General features: G+C 32.8%; 1 protein-coding gene across 1 annotated transcript; it reads right to left on the bottom strand.

Moving 5' to 3' along the window:
- Positions 1–4680: 4680 nt before the first annotated feature.
- Positions 4681–9736, bottom strand: LOC125829307 (G-type lectin S-receptor-like serine/threonine-protein kinase At4g27290). Its single transcript, XM_049508549.1, has 8 exons — positions 8455–9736; positions 8196–8354; positions 7945–8090; positions 7482–7701; positions 7134–7365; positions 6866–7016; positions 6454–6780; positions 4681–4707 (listed from the first exon to the last, which is right to left on the bottom strand). Exons 1-8 carry the CDS (start codon positions 9734–9736, stop codon positions 4681–4683), a joined length of 2544 nt encoding a protein of 847 aa, XP_049364506.1.
- Between the last annotated feature and the right edge of the window lie 1162 nt (positions 9737–10898).

Raw genomic sequence — 10898 nt, 5'->3', positions numbered from 1 at the left:
ATTCTTATGAATCTCTGTTTCCACTTTCTGGCTAGCATGTAGTAGGCTTATTGGTTATTTTTGGTCAGCAGCTGCGTGTAGGCTCGCAAAAGTAGCTTGCTGCTCCCTGTGTGTAAAATGGAAGACAAGAGTGTGTTAGAAAATTACCTCATGAGTAAAGATGTTTTGGGACCATTTTATGTACAAAGTTTTTGAGGCATGTATGCACAAACCAAAAAGTTAGCAGGTCCTTTCCCTGTGAGATGTGAAAATTATAAAAGAGTTTGATGGTAAGTGCTATATTAGAATATATTAGGGAGTTAAGTTAGAATGCAAGAAGATAAAGTACCTGTTTTTCCACAATAGTCAGTAGTAGCTGCCAAAAAGTATTTCAATGACATTGAGGGTCATATGTACGGTTTAATTTTATAAGAACTGAATCCTTAAAACCTCATCAAATGCATTACCAAGTACTGTGCAAAAGCAGAAACTCAAATGATAGATCATTGGAGCCTCCCCTCTAATACAGGAAATGGAAGAGAAAGGCGTGTTGCATTATTTGAAGAGGGCCCATTTCAGTCTCTGATTCCAAAGCTAGCAAGAACACATTTATGGAAGTAAGAATTTTTCCCCTGAATGTATATAAACTCAATTGTGATGGTACATTCATTGTCTTGTTCATGAGAACTTGTAGCTAAACATTAAATCAAGAGAAACAGCTACGCGGCGTTTTTGTCCTTAGCGAAGGAAGGATTTTGTTGTTCTAACAAGTATAAAATTGCAAATGTTGAACTGAAAAGTAGAAGGCAGAAATGTAAAGATGTTGTTAAAGAGAGGAAGAAGTTATAAATGAATGACCTTCAGTTGTTTGAGGAGTTGTTGGTTCCAGTTTCTGTTTCATTTTGAGTGATCCAGCTTGTTCAGGTACTTGGGGTGGCTCTGCTTTCTGTTTTCTTTTGCTTCCTTCGTGAATATTGATTGTGCTTGGTGACGGAAGAGAATCTGCAAAACTTTCCTTTTCGACACAGGAGTGGATGTATAATTTCACTGATGTTGTATGTGAAGTACGGGCAAATGCTTTCTTTGCTCGAACATGGAAGAGTTTGTTGGTAATGTTAGCTTGAACATCCTCCATAGGTGAATAGTTACGCTAAGAGGGACAGTAATTTATATTTGTTAAGTGAGAATTATGCATATTATGATTTGATTAGAAGTAGCACCGGATCAGAAACTCTTTTGTAAATTTCTTCTGCAGTAAGGGACAACAATTTTTCTCCTTCTTTATCCATAATTATTCCAATTGTTGAGCCTGAGTTATCTTTGAGATCCACATCAAACCTGCACTTATAGTATTATATATGTAAAACATAGTGATTTGATTTTTTTGAATAAGAAGAATGTGAAACAATATATGGGCAGATACATATTATAAAGTACCTGGGTTCTAACAGATTTTTCTGGTCGCAGTTCATACGATGAATTTATGTTATGGTTGGATAGCGTACGTCTTGTCCGCAGTTTGAACAGACTAACATATAGAATTTCTTAAGGTCAATGGGAAAGGTTATTTTTGCCTCAATTGTAAATGTCTGGCCCTGTGTTAGGAGAAAGATAAGGATGAGAATTATTATAGTAGATTTGGAGTTGAAGTAAAGGGGAAATGGCGTGCTGACATCTTGTTGTGAGTCAATGTTTGCAATAGGTACCACTTGTTCAATCTTCATCCTTTGGAACAGAGATAAGAAATCATGTACTCAATTGCATTCTTATTTAATGGGCGCGCAGGCTTAGGGCACGGCAAACTTCTGATGAGGTATTATTGAAACACTTCACACCACTTGTATTATCTCACATTCTTTTCTTCAATAGCTGGAGATGGAGGAGGGTGATGAAATCGATGCAATGCTACATCAAACTGGATGCTGCACTTGTTTCTCTAATTTTTAACTTGGTTTATGTTAGTAGATTGTTTAGGGTGATACTTTCAACTCCCTCATCTGCTCTAATTTATGAATGTTTAGTTTTCACAGTATTAGATGTCATTTATCAAAGTTTACTCTGAATTGTGTCTTGCACCTCACTTTGCCTAATAACATTTCATGCAGCTCATAATAATATTATTGTACATCAAATTGTGCAAATGCTCAAAAATACGTTCTGACTGCGATACCGTATGGTTGATTGGATATGCTTGGAAACCCAAGAATCAACACAAACAGAGTCAAGCGACTACTGAAGCAGAAACCTAGGCAAACCATCGTCAGACGCCTAAAGTTCAGAGAAAAGACACATGTCAAAACGGACAAATAATTTAAATTTTATTAATTACCCCAAAAATAAAAATAAAATTCACAAATTTTAAAGGTAATTTGAAATATGAGTTATTAAAAATTTAGTAGTTTGAATTTGGAAATATTTTATAGTTGATTAGTTATTATGTTATTTTACTTAATATTAGTTTTTATGTAGTATTTTAAAAATTTTAGTAGTTTGAATTTGTCATATAGTATTGTTTTACAATTTTAGAAAGATAGATTTCTTTGTTGTTTATTGCGCCTTCTAACATTTGTATTAATATATATTTGGTTCAATTTTTAAGTTTTAATTTACTTTTACGTAATTTTTATTGCATAATATATATGCAACCATTTCTTCAAGATTTCATCTTCATATCAAACTTTTCTTCCTATCTTCTTTTTATTGGAGTATTATTTTTCTTCTATAAATTAAAGGCATCACTATCTCTCTTTTCAATTGTTTTGTTTGTCTACTCCATTTTCGTACTTATTCAAGTATTAAGGTATTATTAAATTTTTTTGTTCATTTATTTTTATTTCAATACTTTTTCTTGGTCACAAACTTTGATTTTTTTTATAAAATATAATTATAAAAAATTGTAAAACAATTTGAACAATTAAGGCAGAACGTCTACATTCTTTTATATTTTTTTAATGAAAAATAAATGTGGTTCATTCGTAATTGGGTGAACTGCAATTTCTTTTTATAAAAAAATAGTATTTGTCGAACTCTTTTGAGTATGCTTCAAATATGAATTTTAACATTCTCAATTATATTTCTAGTTTATAATATTTCTTAACTATTAAAAAGTTATTCATATTTAATATTTAATTTTCAAATATGATTTTTTTTACAGAGACGTATATTTTGGTCCAAAAATTTATGATGTGTTGACACTTCAAGCAAATCATCGTTCTCGGGCTATTTGGGATGACCAATTAAATGGATAAGTAGAATGTTTAAAAAATTGTCCTGCTGATGCTGAATTTTAAAATCATATCAATAAATATCCTTTACATCCTCGTATTCTTAATTACTTCAATTTGTGTGGGTTTAGAGGGGTGTTAGCAGTTAAATATCAAATGTGATCGAGGGCTTATTATTGCACCTGTTGAGCATTGACGTCCAAAAACAAATATTTTTACATGCGTATGGGCAAGTGTATCATCACATGGCAGGATGTGGAGATATCGGTTGGCTTGACTGTTGGAACATTTCAAAAATCGAAATATAAAGTAGAGAAAATAAAAGATGAATGAGAAATTATGAAGTGAATAATCCATATTTATTGTTGAAGAAAGAGATATAGCTTCACATAAGAAGTTGATAAAAAGAATTGTAGTTTGTTCATTTTTGAAAAAACTACCTTTTAAAATTATTTTAGGAGTTGAATTTATTTGTCACAGTTTGTCCACAAATATGCAAAATATCCATTTTGATCTATAGTATTCAAAAAATGTCTATTTTGGGACCGCACTCCCAAAGCTGGCACCATATTTCATTTTGACATCTTAATAAAACTTTGTTCATTTTAAGGACCCAATGCAGGATTTTTCTATATCATTTAGACATTTTTTTACGATCAACAAAATATAATGTATGTGTGTTACACACTCACGTATATTGTCAAATTAAATAAGGACATTTTGAGTTAAAAGAAAAGTAAAAACTATTTTAACAAGTCTATTTTTGGGTTTATTTTGTGAGAGGCTTTTCAAATTTTCATCTCAAATATTTCAATTCAAACGGCGGTGATGTTTTCTCTAAAGATTTTGAGGCATTACTTATATGGTGTTCATGTAGATATGTTTATCGATTCCAAGTTTGAAATATGTGTTCACTCAAAAGGATTTAAATCTTTGCCAAACAAGATGGATTGAGTTATTGAAAGATTACGACATGAGTGTCCACTATCATCCTGATAAAGCGAATGTCATGGCGGATGCTCTTGGTCAACTATATATGAGAAGTGTTGTTCATGTTGATGATGATAAAAAGGAGTTAGTCTGTGATGACCATAGGTTGACCCGATTGGGTGTTCGCTTGATTGATTCTAATAAGGATGGTGTGATTGTTCATAACGGATCAGAATTGTCTTTTGTATGGAATGTCAGGGCTAAGCAAGATCTTGATTCGGGACTAGTTGCCTTGAAGAAGTCAATTTTCGAAAAAGTCATTGAGGCTTTCTCCTATGGGAGAGATGGTGTCCTTCGATTTCAAGGTCGATTATGTGTTTTGAATGTTTATGAGTTGAGGAATCAGTGAAGTTCTTAATGAGGTCCTTTACTTGAAGTTTTGACTGAAGTCAAATATTTATACTTCAGAAGCTCCCAAACACGAAAAATTGCATAAAACCAAACAAATGAATAGGTGACCCAGCAAGTCATAAATAACTTAGGGTCCTCACAACTTACGGAAAATCTCTAAACGCTGAAAGTACGTAAAAATGAAGAAAATGACTCGAAAGGTCATTACACATTTCTGAACAATTTAGTTGAGAATTCTTGAATACTTCTGGAGATTTCAAATTCTAGAAGCAATCTAGTGAAGTTGATGGTGGTTTCTTTGATCAGTTTTCTTATCATGGATTGTTTTCTTTCACCCAATGTTTTTTTTATATTGATGCATATATTTATTTTTTTCTCCATTTGATGCTTGATAGAAATAGGAGTGGATACAAAATTTTAAGTTTTATGAAATAGCTTTTTAAAAATTATTTAGTATTGAACTCATCATTTATTTAATACTCCTTATGGAATCATATATTATTTAATACTCATCATATATTATTTGGTTAATTTTTACATATTAATTTTATCATTTGTCACAAAAATATTGGATTCAAATAAATTCAATATCAAAAGACTATATTCACATCTGGGTACTGCATTGGTAGAATGACTAAGAGGTTACTATAATGAAGGTTTAAATAGGTTCAGCTATAACTTATACTTACAAGTATGTTTAATATTTTAACTCTTTTAAACATTATCCTTATTCATTGTAAATGATTCAAATCAATTAATTGTGAAAATACTAACTCAGGACAATACTAATTCTTCACTTGTCTAGTTATGTTATTTTTATTGGTGTAATAATCAATAGATGTGTCTAAATAAACTTTAATTATTTTTTTTACTTAAAAAAGTATGTTTTGTCAAGCTTAGCCAAATGGAGATGAGTTATAGTAGTGGTGGAGCCAAAATTTTAATAAGATTCAAAATCTAAAAATAGACACACGAAGTAGTCGAAGGGGGTTTGACATCTATTATATATATCTAAAAAATTATTTTAACCATATATAAATAACATAATTTTTCGCCAAAGGGGATTCGGATGAACCTCATAACTCTAAGGTGGCTCCACCACTGATTATAAGTCATGGAAGGTTGATGTAATGAAGTGGGACCCATATAGTGCATTTGTCATCATCAATTCATAGAACCCTCGCACAATGCATGCACTTTGTACAATTTTGAAACTTTGTTGATTTGAGAAAGTCATAAGATTGACCAGCCTGTTGATCACCGTCAAGTTGTTAATTAAAATACTATCAACTGTACTTGTTTTGAAAAAGAGCTGTCCATGCCCTTTGTACAATTATGACAAATTGTCTTAACTCATTTCACAATCTGAGGAGTGAGGACAATATAGATTATGAAGAATTATTAGACTGAGAAAGCACTTGTATATTTGACAAATTCACTTTAAGTTGTTTGGTTGTACAACTGGAAGCTAAAGAATTAAGTAAATAAAGCCTAGTGTCATGTCCCGCCACTGTAATTAGATTCCTGTGTAAGTTGTCGAGTACCGCACGAAATATTAGTGAGACTTTAAGTCCGTGACACTAGCCTCTACAAGCAAACAACGAATATATATATATATCCTACTCCCTCCGTCCCTATTTACTTGTCCATATTTCTTTTTTTAGTTGTCCCTATTTAGTTGTCCATTTTGACAAATCAAGAAAAGACAACAAATTTTTTCCTATTATACCCTTATTTACACTTCTTGAAAATTGTAAAAGTGTATGTTGTTTCCCTCCAATTTATTTCACTTTAATTCAAATAAGTGATTGTAATTTTGAAGTGAAAAGTTGTCATAAGGGTAAAATTGTAACTTCACTGTGCTAATCATTGTTGTCTTAATCTGTGTGTCATTTCTAAAGTGGACAACTAAAAAGGGACGGAGGGAGTATCTAGCATCCAATAGTGTGATGCTTAATTGATTTCCAGAATGTTCGCCAAGCTTGCTAGATGAACTATTAACTTCACCGAATCGGCTTCTGCTAGTAAAAAAACCAGGTTCTTTAGGTAAGGGCAATGGAACATCGCTAGACAACATCAGGACAACTGATGACATGCTAGGCCTATCTTCTGGACACTGCTGCACACACAATAGACCTACATGAACTGATCTTTGCACTTCACATAGGTTGCATAACTCCTTTAGATGTGTATTTATTACTTCCATAACCCTTCCTTCTTTGAAGTGGATCCACACCTGAACATACATTTCACATCATGCAGTTAGATGCTATAATTTTAACTAACATGATTTTTACACTATGTATAAGATGAGTTCCTACATGTCCTAGAAGATTATGGTGATGGTCTGGATGAATGAACCCTCTATTTCTCGTCCCGCTTAAAATCTCCAGAATTACAACTCCAAAGCTAAAAACATCTGATTTCACTGAGAATTTCCCTTCTTCTGCATACTCCGGAGACATGTAGCCGCTGTAGGATAATGTCAAACAAAGAAAGTAAGTATCTCTTTTTTTTTTAAAAATCACAAATAAAGAAAGTTAGCTTTGTAGTAGAGTGTAAGTAGCTCTTTGGTTTAAAGATTTTTACTATGTTCCAACCACTCTTGTTGTCATGGCTCCAGTCTCATTTCCTCCGAAACTTCTTGCCATGCCAAAGTCAGATATCTTCGGGTTCATATCAATGTCTAGCAAAACATTGCTTGGTTTAAGATCTCTGTGGATTATTCGCAATCTTGAGTCTTGATGAAGATAGAGAAGTCCTCGAGCAATTCCATTTATAATATGGAAGCACTTGGGCCAATCAAGCAGTGACCTCCTATCTGTATGTGCAAAAATCAAAAGTTCAGAGAAGTGATAACCAAATCCATCTGCAGCTGATTGAACTATTTCTACAGATAACAAAATGTATTAAGAGTTGAGAGAAGTGAGAACCAACCAAAAAGGAACCAATCCAAGCTATTATTTGGCATGTACTCATAAACCAACATCTTTTCTTCTGCTTGGATACAGCAACCAAGGAGCTTAACAAGATTCCGGTGCTGGAGTTTAGCAATGAAGATAACCTCATTCTTGAACTCATCAGTTCCCTGTGCAGAGTATCTTGAAAGTCTCTTTACTGCTATTTCTTGTCCATCTTTCAGCGCACCATACATATCCTCAGGCAATTAGCTTCTCTAGTTTTTCGATTGAAAAATTCTGAGTAAACTTTTTTAGATAGCTTGTTTGAAGTGGAATTAACTTTTAATGACATTTCTGGAGAATCGGAGACATATTTTCTAATCGGGAACTTGTTTCCTTTTAAAGGTTCCGAAAGTTTGTCAATGTTCCAGCATCTATAATATATTGAAGTTAAGCAGTTTGTTTAGAGAAAAAGAAAGAGCTGTAGTTAACATCGTTACCTTGTAAACAGGTCCAAAACCACCCTCTCCAAGCTTGTTGCTCAAAGAAAGGTTATTGGTAGCCTCCAAGATAGTGGCAAAATCAAACAATGGTAAATCTAGATCATCATTTTTGCTCTTATTAATGTACAACATTTCAGAGCTTCCTGTCAAAATAAGGACTTAATTGGATGTTAAGAGGAATTTCCAAGATTTACCATCAATTCAGGCCACTTATTTCAAATTTCAAAGTAGCAAAACATCCGGTTTACCTTCACTAAAACGTTGTTGATTCTGATTCTCCTCCTCTTTCTTCTTCTTGTTCTTCGTATGCCTAATGTACAAGATCAAGCATAGCACTGAGAGAAGACTTAATGCTGCCAATGGCAAGCTGATTCTCAATTTCTTTAATATCTCTTTACTGGAGTTTCCTGATGATTCATATAAACTCATCTTAGTCTTATCAAATTTTTAATAGACAGTTCAATTTGGTCTAGAAAACTCAAGACTAACGTAAAGAAGCATACCAACCTGTACTTATCTCTGTCTCAGAGGAGTCCAACTTTATATAGATATCTTGCCCACTAGAACCAAACTCTCTGATGTCCATCAGCTCATCAAACCAAAGCAAACAATCTTCATTTGTCCCTGTTGTGTCTAGTTTTGCATAGGCCACACATGAACAGTTTCTCAAGCACAATTCCTCACATGAATTAAGAGTTACTCCTCGATCGTACCAGGAAAATCGAGTGTCTGGCAACTTGATCCCTGAATACTTTAAGAATTTAACTTCCTTTTGGCAATTCAATATTGGTGTCTTTCTAACACAGCCACCTGACCAATTTCCCTTTGCCCATTCTGTTGGATCTTTGGGTTCAAATTTATCCAAACAACTGCAGATTGGAGAGTTTCCACTGTTGCACAAACCATATGCGTTACACTGGGCATAAATGTCACAGTTGTCTGCTGGTGCGCTACCAAAGTTATCCCAATTCTGAGTTAGATTATTCCATGTCGAAAGCTCTAGAAGCCCATTTAGTTGCATCACTACCCTTGCAATAGCAGAAGTGTCAATGAGCTCATAAGTAAAGTATACTTGATCTGGATCGGATGCAAATATGTATTTATAAGGACTTGGTAGTAGAGATGGTGAATTAGCAAAGCTTTGACCATTCCGTGCTCCACCCCTGAAGCGTTGGATGGAACCGTTCATGAGAAATGGCTGTGGGAATCCATTAGGATCAAATATGAAACTATATTGACCATTAGAAGGGTCATTTCTGCTCTTCCATGACCAGAGGAAACGACGAAAACCAGTCTTAAGATCGATCCCAATCTTAACTCCAGGCAAAGCTGTGTCACCAGGATAGTCAAAACTCTGCCATACATAATTCGAATTCTCAGTTCTAACAACAAGATTGCCTGAATCTAGAAGCTGTGCTATTGGATTTTGCACGCCTCCTCTTGTGGTATTGGAAGACCAAACCACACTGCCAGAACCATTTACAAGAGTAAGATTTCCTTGTGTTGTAAAATTGAGCATACCATTTTTATCATTCAGTGGAGTGTCTCTATTAGCAACCCATACCACTGTCTGTACAGATACTTTGTTGAACCATATTCCCAGGTATCGTTTACTCGATGTTGGAGTTGGGGAGAAAAATCCCAACTCAAAATTTCCACCTGACGAAACAATCGTTTTTCCATCTATTAAAGGTTCATCTCTAGGTATATTATCTGCAGCACTAGTAAGAATCAAAACACAAAACATGTAACATAATAATAATAACAAATGAACATGTCTGCTTTCCATCATCCTTGTTTTACTAAAGGAAATTGCAGGATTCTGCTTCAATAATAGGCAGGGATTATTGATGAAATAGCTGATATATAATAATAATAATAATATACCTCCTTTCTTCGAGTCAAAATATTTAAATTTGATTGAAAATTTATTCATCAAATTTTTAAATTTTTTAATATAATTTTTAAACTATAAATAATTAACAATTTAATTTACTTAAAAAATACTATATAAAAAATTTTATAATTAAAAATAGATTTGATTGAATCACGATATTTAAAATATGTCACGTAAATTAATTGATAGGGAGGGATAATAATAGTACAGATCAATAGTTGGTCAACTTCACCGAATACAATTATTTTTCTTTCGGTCAAACAGTTGAGGCGACGTCTCTGACTAACACAATTGTCTAGAAACATGGTCACTGCAGCAGCCATCAATAATTTTCTCTTTAAACAGCTTGTCAATAAAAAATAATTTAAAATTTAAAATTAGTTAAAAGGATCAAATATTTTTTTGAACTACTCAAAATGTTTATCTACCTATCATAAAAATATCAAAAAAAAATTTGGCATAACATATAAACATGACTCTTAACTTGATTCCAGCAGACAATTATGCATTTCAACTTTGAGTGTGCATAAGTAGACATTTAAACTTGTATAAAATTAAATAAGTAGACAGACTTGTCTTACATGGCATAATACACATATGACGCCACGTAGGACACAAAATTGTCATGTAGGATGCCATGTATGACGATTGTGTCTATTTATTCAATTTTATACAAGTTTAAGTGTTTACTTGTGCATATCCAAAGTTAAAGGTTATAGTTATCCTTTAACGCCAAGTTAAATGTCATGTTTATGTATTATGCCTTTTTTTTGGGTTGAAACAACATATCTGACCTTTTAAAAATATGTGTCTTCCTTGCCAAGAATAAAAAACTATTTTACCCCTAAAATATATGAAAAAAATTGAATTTGCTGTAAGTAAATATTGTATATTTGTATACCCCTAAACTATTTTTTTGTTTAAATGATATTCATGGTCTTTAATTTAGTCCATAATTTTATCATAAAAAATCAAAAATATGATTGTACAGTTATTATCATAATTTTAATAAAAGAAAATTAGTCTTTATTAATTAATCACTTTTTTTTTATCA

Source organism: Solanum verrucosum, unplaced genomic scaffold (genome assembly GCF_900185275.1).
Source record: "Solanum verrucosum unplaced genomic scaffold, falcon-dt-bn FXZP01000157.1, whole genome shotgun sequence".
Lineage (NCBI taxonomy): Eukaryota > Viridiplantae > Streptophyta > Magnoliopsida > Solanales > Solanaceae > Solanum > Solanum verrucosum.
Note: the sequence above shows the minus strand (reverse complement) of the source record. Positions and strands in the feature narration are given on the sequence as shown.

What these genes read in the sequence shown, in the direction of transcription:
- LOC125829307 (XM_049508549.1), bottom strand. Translation starts at nt 9,736, where the DNA reads ATGGAAAGCAGACATGTTCATTTGTTATTATTATTATGTTACATGTTT. An exon ending in TCAACAACGTTTTAGTGAAG is followed by an intron (nt 8,091 to 8,195) that starts GTAAACCGGATG and finishes TTATTTTGACAG; the next exon opens with GAAGCTCTGAAATGTTGTAC. An exon ending in ACCATAATCTTCTAGGACAT is followed by an intron (nt 6,781 to 6,865) that starts GTAGGAACTCAT and finishes ATGTATGTTCAG; the next exon opens with GTGTGGATCCACTTCAAAGA.